Raw genomic sequence first — 12,599 nt, forward strand, 5'->3', positions numbered from 1 at the left:
TCTCAGGCAGAGCGTGTGGTTTCTCTGGCAGAAGGGATCAGGGAGGGGTGCCAGGGGTGCTGTGCCCGTGCTCTCTGCAGCTGCCTGGGAACACCTCTGGTGCTCCCAGCTCTGCCCTGCTGGTCTCTCCCTCCCTCGGGAGGTGGCAGTGGGAGCTGTGCTTTGCTCAGGAGTGCTGCTGAGCCCCACTCCCAGCTCAAACCCCAGGGTGGCTGCAGGCTCTGCTCTTCACAGAGCAGCATGTGACCACACCAGGAAGCCACCCTTGCCCCAGGTCTCCCTAATGCCCAGCTAACAAGGAGAGTGTCAGTAAATCCTGGGCTCTATCCCAGATCCCTGCTGCTGTGGCTCTTCCCTCTGCCTCCCCCAAACATTTCCACTCCCTCCCCGAGGGATGGGCACAAAGGGCTGCAAATCCTGTCTGGGCAAAGTCCGGCCTGGCACAGCACCTGGCCTGGTGGGGTTGTTTTCTGAGCAGCAGAGCACTGTTTGCATGGAGTCCCTCAGCTTTACAGACTCTTGGGGTTAAAAAGCAGCCCCCACCCAGCAGAGCAGTGACCTGGAGGGTGGGCAAGGACCCAGACTGGGGCAGCTGGGTCTGGGCTGGATCTTCCTGCCTGTCTTACAGATCACCTACACCCATCTGCCTTCACCCTACACTCACCTGCCTGTCTGTACTTTGGCCTTGACAAAAGAGCAGCCTCTGTTTTCATAAAAAAGCTGAACTCTGCTGAACTCTGCTGAACTCTGCTCTGGATTTGAAGGTTTTAGCCCCAGAATGAGCTACTTGCCTGGTTTGTGGGACAGGTGAGCTGGCAGGGCTGAGCTGCTCTGGGGTGTGATGAGCTTCTCCCTGTTCTCAGCTCTGTGGGTGAACCCCAGGGAGGCTGGGGGAGAGTTTCTGGGAGGAAGGAGGGTCAGTGGGAGAATGGGGCCAGCCCTGGTGCCCTGACCCCTGGGGGAGGTGAACGCCCGGGCCGTGTTTGTGAACGTGGCTGATCCCAGAGCTGCCCCTGGACTTCGCCCCCTCGGCAGCGGAACAGAAGGTGTTTCAGTGCTGGCCTTGTCCTCTGCAAACAGCCCCGGCCACCACTGTCCCAGCCAGAGGGAGCTGGGAGCACCTTTTGCTTCCCAAGGCAGCTTCCCCTGGGATAAACCTGCTGGGTCCCAGCAGCTGCTCGAGGCTTGAGGAAGGCAAAGCCAACTCAGCCTGAGTCCCTGGTGACCTCAGAGCGTGGCCTTGTCCTGTGCCCACGGCAGGGAAATGCTGGGCAGCACCAGGACCCACACGGTGCACACACCTTGAGTGGTGCCCGAGCCCCAGCAGGGCGGGAAGGGCAGGGCTGGACAGGGCCAGGGACAGGTCACCAAGGTCCCTCTGGCCCCCCATACCTGTGCCAGGTCACCAAGGTCTCTCTGGCCCCCCCATACCTGTGCCAGGTCACCAAGGTCCCTCTGGGCCCCCATACCTGTGCCAGGTCACCCAGGTCCCTCTGGCCCCCCCATACCTGTGCCAGGTCACCAAGGTCTCTCTGGCCCCCCATACCTGTGCCAGGTCACCAAGGTCCCTCTGGCCCCCCCATACCTGTGCCAGGTCACCAAGGTCTCTCTGGCCCCCCATACCTGTGCCAGGTCACCAAGGTCCCTCTGGCCCCCCCATACCTGTGCCAGGTCACCAAGGTCCCTCTGGCCCCCCATACCTGTGCCAGGTCACCAAGGTCCCTCTGGCCCCCCCCATACCTGTGCCAGGTCACCAAGGTCCCTCTGGCCCCCCATACCTGTGCCAGGTCACCCAGGTCCCTCTGGCCCCCCATACCTGTGCCAGGTCACCCAGGTCCCTCTGGCCCCCCATACCTGTGCCAGGTCACCAAGGTCCCTCTGGCCCCCCATACCTGTGCCAGGTCACCAAGGTCCCTCTGGCCCCCCCATACCTGTGCCAGGTCACCAAGGTCCCTCTGGCCCCCCCCATACCTGTGCCAGGTCACCAAGGTCCCTCTGGCCCCCCCCATACCTGTGCCAGGTCACCAAGGTCCCTCTGGCCCCCCATACCTGTGCCAGGTCACCAAGGTCCCTCTGGCTCCCCATACCTGTGCCAGGTCACCAAGGTCCCTCTGGCCCCCCATACCTGTGCCAGGTCACCAAGGTCCCTCTGGCCCCCCCATACCTGTGCCAGGTCACCAAGGTCCCTCTGGCCCCCCATACCTGTGCCAGGTCATCAAGGTCCCTCTGGCCCCCCATACCTGTGCCAGGTCACCCAGGTCCCTCTGGGCCCCCATACCTGTGCCAGGTCACCAAGGTCTCTCTGGCCCCCCATACCTGTGCCAGGTCACCAAGGTCCCTCTGGCCTCCCATACCTGTGCCAGGTCACCAAGGTCCCTCTGGCTCCCCATACCTGTGCCAGGTCACCAAGGTCCCTCTGGCCCCCCATACCTGTGCCAGGTCACCTGGAGGAGCCGTTCTGGTGCTGCCCCCAGGTGGAGGGCAGAGCCCTCGGCTCCTCACCTGCCCAGGGCTCCTCCTCACCTGTGAAAGCAAGGCCTTTGCAGGCACAACAGGCTCTGCACAGAGCTTTCTACAGGGTAAAGTTTTCCCCAGTCATTTGGGTTTTTTCTTTAACAGCAGCTCCTGGCTGAGCTTTTATTAATGAATATTGCAGCTCAGAGCATTTGGGAAATATCCCAGACTCCAGGACTGCTTTGGGAAGAGCAATGGAACAGCAAAACCCCGAGGAAGGGGACAGGAACAGCGAGTATTGGACGTTCCTGTGTCGTTTTAGGAGGAGCCTCAGCTGCTCTGTCACTGCAAGGGCCAGGCTGTGAGGAATTAGGGTCCATCCATCTGCTTCCTAATGTCTAAGCCACACTGAAATAAATCATTCAGCAGCTCAGGGTGTGGGTGTGCAGAGGAATTTCTTCAACACTCCTGCAGCCATTCCCTGCAGAGCTCCTGAGCTGCCCTCCCTGATCCCAGGGGACCGTGGGCAGGGGCACAGCTGGGGCTGGGCAGGACAGGGACCCCTCTGAGGCACAGCACACCAAGGACCCACAAAGTGGGAGTGTCTGGAGACTCCTGGCAAAACCAAGCCAAATAAAACCAAACAATGTCTTCAGGAAAAGCCAGGTGCTGAGTCAGGTTCCCAGAAGGAAGTACCTGTGTGAGAGAACACCTCCACAGGTGTGTGGCCAGGTAAAGGCTCTTGTGTTTGTGAGGTCTCCACTTGGGCAACCCAGCCAGCTCACTCAGCAGAAGACTCAATGCATGCTCAGAGCAAAAACCACTCCAGCAAGAGCCAAGACAGCTCCATCCACAGCAAACACCTTCCTGCAGACAAAACCCCACGGACTCATCCCAGGTGGGGATGTGAGCCAGGACACCCAGGCCCAGGCAGCAAACTGGAAGCTGCTGAACAAACTGGGCTGACAGGCCCCACCCAGCTGGTCCGAGGGCTCCAGACACAAAAACATCCCCAGAGACCCTTCCCAGCCCAGAGAAGGCAGCATTTACCTGTTCCTGGCTCTGAAATCCTCCCAGGAAACACATCCTGGTCCTGTGCACCAGCAGGAAACCCCCAGGGCTCCTGCCCAGCCCCTGCCCCAGGAGGGCGAGGGAAGGTCAGCGGCCAGGAACGGGGCCCTGCAGGTGATCCTGGGGTTTGTCCTGAAACTGGCAAGTGCAGAACTGGTCCTTCAAGTCCCAGGGTCCGAGGCTGGGCCACCCTCCATCCTGAGCTGACCCCGTGGAGCAAACCCCACATCTGCTGCCACGAGCTGGTGACATCACAGGGACAACCTGGGAATTCTCCCCCCAGGCTCAGCTTTTCCAGAGCTCATTTCCAGCATCACACCCAGGGAAGGTCCAGGTTTCCCTGCAGGACAACAAACACTTCCCCAAGGCTTCTTCATTTGCATCCAGACACCAGCCTGGCACTCAGGATCCCCCTGGAGCTACCGGATGGATGAAAATGTCCTTGTCCATCTGGGACTGCAGGAATCAGCCACCCCCTGTGAACCCCCACCCCAGGACCCCCAGGCTGATGAGAGCAGGAATGTAAAAGTCACAGCACAGTAAAGAGCACAACTTTTACTTTATAAAAAAGACCAAACCAGAACATTTAAGACCAATGAGTGCAAAAGAAACCCATAAGACACCAGCTTCAGGGACCATCGAGTTGACAGTCTTCCTCTTGGTGAGTTTTTGGGGGGGCTTGGGGTTTTTTGGCTAGCTGAATCCCCACACGCTCACTCTTCATACCCAGACTAGCCACTAAAAACGTGCATCTGCTCTGAAGCAGGGGCTGCAAGCCCAGCTCACCCCTCGTCTCCAGCTCAGCCCACAGAGCTGTGTCAGTGTGACCCAGGTGAACCCCAGCACACGGCTTTGAGGAAACTTGTCCAAACAACAATGTACAAACCCAGGAGAAGCAGAGACCAAGCAGGTCCCTCAGGATGGGCAGCATGTGGAAGGAGGTGACCTCACACAGCCCCCCTGGGAGTCCCAGCCTGGCCTTGCTTCAAGTCTTTTCCTTATATAAACTCAATTTCTCATCAACCAACAGCTCTAAACACAAAGCAGGGAGGGGAAGCCAAATCCAAGGCTCTGTCCCTTCCCTTCATCTTTGAAATATCTCTGTCAGTGTCTCCAGGTGTGGTCTGAGTAATGCCCCTGATTCCTGGAAGCACACTCTGCAAACAGCCAGAGGTTTACAGAAACAGGCTCTAACAGGGACTGCAACTGTCCATTTCCAAGGGTTTTGGCCTTTTAAAGAAGCCTGAGAGCTCGTGAGAGGAATTAAATCCTTCCTCCCTGCCCAAACCTCTGAAGAGCAATCACAAGCTGTAAAATAAAGGCACATTTCAAGACAATTAAGGCACATTTCAGTTCAACTGAGGCACATTCCAGTCCATCTAAGGCACAAAACCATGGTCCACACAGAAGCCCAGGGCCTATTTGGGCTTCCCTCTCCTCAAAATCCAGTGGGTGTGTTTATCCTGTGGCTGGTGAATTAAATGAAGCATTTTCTGTTCATGTCCAAGGGCACCCAAAGCTCCAAAGAAGTCCCATGGCTTGATGTGTTTACTTTGTGATAAACAACCACGTGGCAACACCACAGATGCAGCTTCCTCCTGCTGCAGCCCCCAGGTCAGCTGGCACTGAGCCCTCAGGATGAGCCCAGCAGTGCCCATCTCTGGCTCCCAGTGCCTGCAAAGGGAAGGACAAGGTGCTGAGTGCCCAGAGGGAAAGGCAGGGGCCAGCAGTGCCTCACAAACCCTCTGCTGACACTCTCAGGAGCCTTTCCTTGGAGGCAAACCAAGGGATTTGAAGGGATTTTTTAGCAGAACAGTCAAACAGCCCAGTTCTGAAGCACACAAAGTCAGGAGTGAATTGAGTGCTCCCCTCACCTGCCACAATCCTGCTCCAGGCTCTCCCAGGGGAAAGGTGGAAAGAGGAGTGAGGAGAGCTGCAGGCAGGCAGGCAGGCAGCGTGTGCTGGACTCCAGCAGAGCTGCTCCCCCTCATCTGCTCATGCAGGGGCAGCCCAGCAGCCACCCCAGCCCCCAGCACTGCCTCTGAATCAGGAGGTGAGCCAAGAGGCCACAAATTAAATGAACTCCATGGAGCTGAACCTTCTCCTCAGGCAGCAGGAGGTGACACCAAGGCTCAGCAGGCAAAGGCAGATCTGCCTACTGCAAACACCATGGGGAGAAGACTTTGGGTTGGTGGGACCAACACAGGCACTTAAAATAGAGATTTGGGTCCCTGCAGAGCAGGACCTCAGCCTGCACCTCAACATCAGCACCAGCAAGAGACACCACAGCTACTCCCTACCCAAGTTCTCTCAGGCAATGGCAGGAAGCAGAGCTGCACAACAGGTCCTCAAAGCAGGGACAGGCCTGAGCCACTGAGGCTGCTGGAGCTAAATGTGATTATGGAAATCATGGAGGCACAAGTTCTCTGCTACTTCCTTGTCCATCTTCTCCTCCCTGGGCACACATTCCACCTCCCAAGTTCATTAGCTCCACAGTTTGCTTCCTTGATTGTCCATAAAAACCAAAATATCCAGTGAAGTTCGGACAGCAGGAAGAATCTGGCTTCAATAAGGATCAGGGAAGACTGGGAAAAAAGAAAATTAAACTTGGCACAACACACTCCACATGGAAGGAGGAGGATTGTGACTGCAGCAAAGGCCTGGAAGGCCTCCCTGCTGCCCGGGTCCTTTAGCAGTACACCTGGAGCAGAGGTGCCCCGGACGAGTCAGTCTCTGTGTCCTGGAAAGAGGAATCTCTGCTGGTTGGAGAGCCTTGGGAGGAAAGAGAAGAGATGGTGCCATTAGCCCAGGGTAACACAGCAGCCTGGCACTGGGGAAGCAGCTGCCACAAAAGGCTTTGTGTACCGTGAGGGAGGAGAAAGCCACACAAAGCCATGGCAGGGAACAGCCCTGCCTGCATTGCAGCCATCTCCCAGGACAGAGCTGCTGTGCAGGAGGAAACTTGTCTCGTAGCCCTGGGCTGCTCTCTGGGAGGATAGAGCTCGGGGCAGCCCGCCACTCCTGCCTGCCTCCCTTTTGCACAGTTCCTTTTGTTCCCAGTCTCACCCAGCTGTGACCTCTGGCAGTCACACCCCAAATACAGCCCCAAACTTTGTCAGGACACAGAGAGACTGAAAGCTCTCAGGTCAGGTCCTGTACAAGGACAGGGAACTTGGATTTCACCCTTTTCAGAAAGATCCACCAGCCCAGGGAGTGTCTGAGCTCCATCTCTCCCAAAGCCCAGGAGAAGTGAGGGGAGCCTGAGGAGCAGGGTCAGCTCAGGCTGTGTGGAGGGTGAGGACAGGGACGGGGGCTCAGGCTGTCCTGTGCAGCCAGGCCCAGGCAGGGCCTCACCTGCGCTGCTGTGCCGCCTCATGTTCCTGGCCATCACGTCCGCCGGGGTCTCCTCCGAGATCTGCACGGCCAGCTCTGCAAGGAGACCAAGAGGGCTGAGACAGGGAAGGAGGATGCAAAGCATGACTCAGCACCCAGGATCCCTGTCAGGGAACACCCTCAGGGAACAGGAAGGCACAGTCTGATTCTTCCCATTGCTCCTGCCATCATCCGGATAGTCTGAGCTGTGTCCTTAAATCCCAGGAGCAGCCTCTCTGCTAATCTGGGAAGCACAACACCCACACGGTTTCCTCCGGTACTTCTGGATATCTCCTTGCTCCCACACTCAGCTTTTCAAGGTTTTTCCACAACAAACTGTTATACCCTGCTCTGGAGCTCAGACACTTGAGGCTGCTCCCACAAGGAGGAAGAAGCAGAAGCACTGGTGCTGCGGAACAGCCCTTCCCTCCTCTTTGCAGGGATATTCACTGTGTGGAGGAGCTCTGGGCTCTGAGCACACACTGCCACCAGAGTCTAAGGGTGGCATTAGCCAGGCAGCACATGGGAGAGAGCCAGCTGAGTAACTGGACATCCTCGGGCACGAGCAGCTCGTCTGGTCCTACCAGTTCAGTTTGACTCACCGTTTCTCTGCCTCCTTTAGATGAGCACAGCAGGAGCAGCAGCACAGCACAAACCCATCTATTGCTCAGCACAAACCTCATGGGCAAGGAAAGACAGGCTCAAGAAAGCCACAGCACAGGGAGGAGGGTGAGAAGCAGAGCTCTGCACTCACACCCCCCAGCAGAGCAAGCCCACTGGGGACAGAGCAGCCTCCAGCCCCGCTGCAGTGCCACACCTCGGTGGCTGTGCTGGCACAGCCCTCCTGCAGCCCCCCGGGACCCCCGGGACCCCCCGTACCGTCCTGGCTGGTGACCATGGACTCCAGCATCGTCTCGTTGCCGCTGTCGGGCGCGGTGGCCCGGCCGGACGTGTCCCCGTGGCCCTGGCTGGCCGGGCTGCAGACGTGGGGCCGCACGCGGCTCTTGCGGGTGCTGATGCGGATGATGCCCCGCACCAGGCGGCACTCGGCGTCCTGCTCGTCCAGGTTGTAGTCCTGAGTGATGCTGTTGATGAGGTCCGAGATCTTGTTGGTCTTCTCCAGGAAGACGGTGTCCGAGGTGCACTTGGCCAGCTCGTCGATCTGGTGGACGCTGAACAGCTCCGTGAGCTTCTTGAAGATCAGGACGTCGATCTGCCTGCTGGACATGGAGCCGTTCAGCTCGCTGATGTCCACGTCAGACTCGTGGAAGGAATAATATTCCTCCGAGCTCCGGTGGCTGCTGGGGAGCGCCGGCTTTTCTATGCTGTTCCTGAAGGGCTTCTCCAGCAGCTCCTTGCAGCAGGAGTCAGATTCCACGTGGTGGTTGGTGTTCCTGTTTGGATAGACAGGGATGCCCTTCAGCTTCACGTCTGGGTAACTGAAACTGCTGCCCATGCTGGACTTTTTGATCTGGTTCCCATTCTTCTCAGCAGGAGAGGTGTTGGTGGGGCTGTTTGGCAGGCGTCCATTGTAGTCTCCGTTCTTCCCATCATCTGTGGAGGTCTCAGCGGGCCCTGGATAGGGAACGCAGACACTGCAGTCTTGGAAGCAGCCCCCACACGTCACTATGCAACAGAAAACAGCCTTGTACGTGTTCCAGGCCTGGGTCAGGGAGGAGCAGCAAAAGCCCTGGTTTGGGGGAGCCTCTGCTGTCCCAGAGATGAAGGTGATGGTCTCTGCCTCCCGGCCGTTGGGGTCACCGAGCTCGGCCTTGCGCCCTTTCCTGTCCCGCATCTGCTGCGCTCGGCTGCGGCTGGCTTTGATCTCGGGCGTGGAGCCACTGAACACCTCCAGGCTGACATCCGTGTCCCTGCTGTCCCTGCTGTCCCTGGCTGCCCGGGCCCGCAGGGGCACAGCCTCGGGGCAGGGCTGCTCCCGCTGCCGGCCGCTGCTCAGCTCGGGGGGCAGGCGGCTCCTCCGGCCCAGCATGGCTCGGCGCTCGGGCACCTGCAGGACACGGGGGAGGTCAGAGCAGTCCAGCAGCACCAGCCCCACCCCAGCCAGCTGTCCGGCAGCACACAGGGACCTGACTGCCAGAGGCTCCCAAAGCCAATGATTTACAGGAATATTTGGTGTCAGGACTCACTCAGGGCCCGCGTGCCGGGGCTCTCCCACCACCCAAGCCTTGTGCTTCCTTTGGGTAGATGCTCTCATCAGAAGAGAGATGCTTTAAAAGGGCTATTTTCAGACATCTAAATCCCTGTAACCTTCAGAAGAGTTTCCTCCACGCAGCTGGAAGAGGAGTCAGCTCCAGAGCAACGAAGGAGCAGCACAGCTGGAGGTGGAGCCACTGACAGGCTCCAAAGGGAAAGTATCTTTTTTTGAACAACTTCCCTTTGTCTTGCATTCCTCAGGATTAGGCTGGGCCCTGACAGCACTTATCCATTTCAAAACACATCGTGCCCAGGAGGAGATGACAAGCAATCCATCATTATGCAAGCTGCCAATTCCAGCTCCTCATTCTGTGCTGCTATTTCAGTTTAGAGGATTTAGCAATGACAGCATTACCAACACTAATGATTTTTGCCAGTCATGCTAAGGTCAGGCGATGTCAAAGACTTCCCTATGAAAACCCAACGTCTTCATCTGGATTAAGGAAAAGACCTTGTCAACAAGTCGGTCTCAAATCAGCCCTCATGGGAACAAAACCTTTACAACCCTACAGAAACCCCAGAGCAGACCGGGCTCAGCTGTGCCAGCACAGCTCCTGCAGGTCTGCAGGCAGGAGGGAACTGCTTTTACAGTGAGCCCTGTCACGCTCCCTCTGCACAGAGCCAACCTTCACACTCTGGCACGTTCACTCTCCCTGGTTTTAATTTTTTATTATTAAAGCCCAGCTTGGGGTGGTGTGAGGAAAGTCGGGTCAGGGCTGTCACTCTCCCCTTCTGCTCTGCCTTCATCCCAGGCTGTGGAGGGTCCTGGAATTCTCCATGGTTTCCAGGCTTCTTGGCTAACGCTGCTTGCACCTCCCAGAGATCCTTTCAAATACTAATTAGGGTAATTAATGAGCAGTGAGAGCCCAGCCATAGCTAAGTGTTGTAGGGCTGTCCTTGTTGTTTTACTTTGGACTTTCTATAGGGCACCTCAAGCATGAATAAATAAATCTGTCAGACCTTGTTAGAGCACTGCCTCTTTCTCCCTGGTTTTTAAAGCCAGAGTCACATTTTCCCCACAAAGAAACAGGCCCAGACTGAAAGGCAGGCAGTCACAGCACACCACTGCTTTCCAGGAATATTTTGGCTCTGTTACCTGATGAAAATTCATCCCAGGAGCTCCCTTTGCACATTCCTGGGCAATATGCAAAATAAAAAGCCCCAGATGCTCCAATTTTGGTGCAGAGCAGGCAGAGCTCCCTCACCTCAGCATCACTGCAGAGTTTTGATTGCTTTCACTTCAGAACAAGTCAGGGGTTATTCCCCTCAACTTCCTCATTTTTGTAATGCAGTTCAGAATTTAAAAACAGGCTGAAAAAAACATGAAATTAAATAAAAACATTTGAGCTGAACTGGGAGCTGCTTACTGGGATGTTTCTTCTCATTCCAAGGCCTCGCTGAGAGACCCAACATCTGCATTGCACAGCAACACTCCTTCATGTAACAACAGACAATATTCTGAGATTTCAGAGCATCTGGGACAGAGAGAGGAGCATTATCTCAGCTCTGAGGAGGACACCTGCAGGCACAGGTGTCAGAGACACCTCTGGGCTGGCCCATTCCCATCACAGCCCACACCTCTGGGACCTCTGGACCACATGGAAAAGTTCCTGAGGAGCACAGACAGGACACAGCTCCTCGATCCAGCAGCTCCCCCAGCACAGGAGCGGGCTGCACCAAAAACCCCAGCCATAAATAAATGCTCAGAGCACAATCCACATCCAAATTTTACTCACACGATGGCTGGGAGCTTCCTCTGCTCTCACACAGGTGCTGTGAGTGACGGCAGGGCCCTCTAGAGAGCCTCAGCATCTGCTCCAGAGGAGCCAGGAAGGATCCACAAGGGGTTTGCAGGACTCAGAGTTAGCCAGGGTCTAAGATCTTCATTGTTCAGAGGGCGGGATTTCCCTGGAAAGTTTTTTAAAAGCTCAGTTAAGTTGTGAATCTCCTGAACAAGATCACATCATGCAGCAATAACCATGCTGCTGGTGCTGCTGGCAGCTGGGGAATGTCTCCTAAATTCAGGAGACAGGATTTACACACTGATGCAGCTTCTCTGAACTCTGTGGCAGCACTCACAGCTGGGGAGTGTTCTAAGGAGCCTTGCTAGGAGCTGGAAGTCACCTGCTAAGCTCCTGCTCCCCACTGCTCTGCTGGCACCAGGAGGGATGGAGATCCTGACCCAGGGTAAATGTGGATGCAGCATTGTCCCCGTGCATCCCTGGGGACCCAGCATCCCTCTGGCAGCTCTCTGGGATATCAACAACCTGCCCCAGGACCTGCCTCTTGCCAAGCCCCCTCCCCTCTGCCCCTGGCCCAAAACACCCACCCTGCTCCAGCTGACAGCCAGGGCTCCACCACGGGGCAGGCAAACGGAGTTTGACCCTTTTCCCTCCCAAACCAAAGGGAAGGAAAAGAGGAGACCCACCTGGGCACCACAGGGAGCTCCCTCTGCCTACCTGGGCCCCCCTGGGCCGTGTGCTCCGGGCGGGGATTGCTGGGGACAGGAGACGCCGGCAGCAGGAGCGGCAGGAGCAGCCCCATCCCCGCCTGCCCTGCCCCGGCTCCCTCCGCGCCCCCCGCTCCCTTTTCCAGCCCTGCGAATCAGAGCCGGTCCCAAACCCCCGGGAGAGCTCTGACCGCCCCCAGCCTCCCGCAGGGCCGGCGGTGACACCGGGACCGGCCGGTGGCGGCGGGGGCTGGCCCGGGGGCAGCCCGGGGGCCGAGGGGAGCCCGGTGTGGGGTGACGGACGAGCCCTCCCTCCTTCCTTCCCTCCCTCCCTGCCGGTCGCGGCCTGCGGCTGCCCCCGGGCCAGGCCGGGCCGGGAAGCGCCGGGCGGCGGCGGCGGGGTCGGGCCGGGCCCGGGGCTGATGGCGAGGCTGGGGCCGGGCCGGGTTCGGGGCCGGGCTGGGTTCGGGGCCGGCCGGGCCGGGCCGGGCTCTCGTTACCTGCGAGCCGGGAGCGCGTCCGGCCCCGCCTCACCTGGGCCAGGTGCGCCACGTGACCCGGACGGGCCGCGCCGAGGGACAGCAGAGCGCGGCGGGCGAAGCTGCTCCGGGGCCGGGCACGGGCCGCAACGAACCGGGCACAAACCCGAACAAACCGGGCACAAATCCGGTACAAACCCGGGCACAAACCCGAACAAACCGGGCACAAACCCGAGCAAACCGGGCACAAACCCCAACAAACCGGGCACAAACCCGAGCAAACCGGGCACAAACCCGAGCAAACCGGGCACAAATCCGGTATAAACCCGGGCACAAACCCGGGCACAAACCCGGGCACAAACCCGAACAAACCGGGCACGAATCCGGTATAAACCCGGGCACAAACCCGAACAAACCCGGGTACAAATCCGGTATAAACCCGGGCACAAACCCGGGTACAAATCTGGTATAAACCCGGGCACAAACCCGAACAAACCGGGCACAAATCCGGTATAAACCCGGGCACAAACCCGAACAAACCCGGGTACAAATCTGGTATA

At 57.9% G+C, this 12,599-nt stretch overlaps 1 protein-coding gene across 3 annotated transcripts; it reads right to left on the bottom strand.

Moving 5' to 3' along the window:
• Positions 1-4,065: 4,065 nt before the first annotated feature.
• KDF1 (keratinocyte differentiation factor 1) lies at positions 4,066-12,117 on the bottom strand. Of its 3 annotated transcripts, none has more exons than XM_059868602.1 (5): positions 12,061-12,117; positions 10,848-11,019; positions 7,777-8,905; positions 6,880-6,954; positions 4,066-6,297 (listed from the first exon to the last, which is right to left on the bottom strand). In XM_059868602.1, the coding sequence occupies exons 3-5, from the start codon at positions 8,885-8,887 to the stop codon at positions 6,215-6,217; spliced, it is 1,269 nt and encodes a 422-aa protein (XP_059724585.1). In that variant the 5' UTR covers positions 8,888-8,905; positions 10,848-11,019; positions 12,061-12,117; the 3' UTR covers positions 4,066-6,214. The 3 variants fall into 3 exon arrangements, with proteins under 3 accessions (XP_059724585.1, XP_059724586.1, XP_059724584.1); XM_059868603.1 differs by lacking the exon at positions 12,061-12,117 and adding an exon at positions 11,540-11,855; XM_059868601.1 differs by lacking the exon at positions 12,061-12,117 and having other exon boundaries at positions 10,848-11,458.
• Positions 12,118-12,599: the final 482 nt, after the last annotated feature.

The sequence above is a fragment of the Haemorhous mexicanus genome, chromosome 27 (assembly GCF_027477595.1).
Source record: "Haemorhous mexicanus isolate bHaeMex1 chromosome 27, bHaeMex1.pri, whole genome shotgun sequence".
Lineage (NCBI taxonomy): Eukaryota > Metazoa > Chordata > Aves > Passeriformes > Fringillidae > Haemorhous > Haemorhous mexicanus.

Excerpts from the sequence above, each read along its gene's own strand:
- KDF1 (XM_059868602.1), bottom strand. The coding sequence starts at position 8,887 with ATGCTGGGCCGGAGGAGCCGCCTGCCCCCCGAGCTGAGCAGCGGCCGG. Across the intron at positions 6,955-7,776 it reads CATGGTCACCAGCCAGGACG|AGCTGGCCGTGCAGATCTCG; the intron begins GTACGGGGGGTC and ends GTCTCCTTGCAG. Across the intron at positions 6,298-6,879 it reads GAGGCGGCACAGCAGCGCAG|GCTCTCCAACCAGCAGAGAT; the intron begins GTGAGGCCCTGC and ends TTTCCTCCCAAG.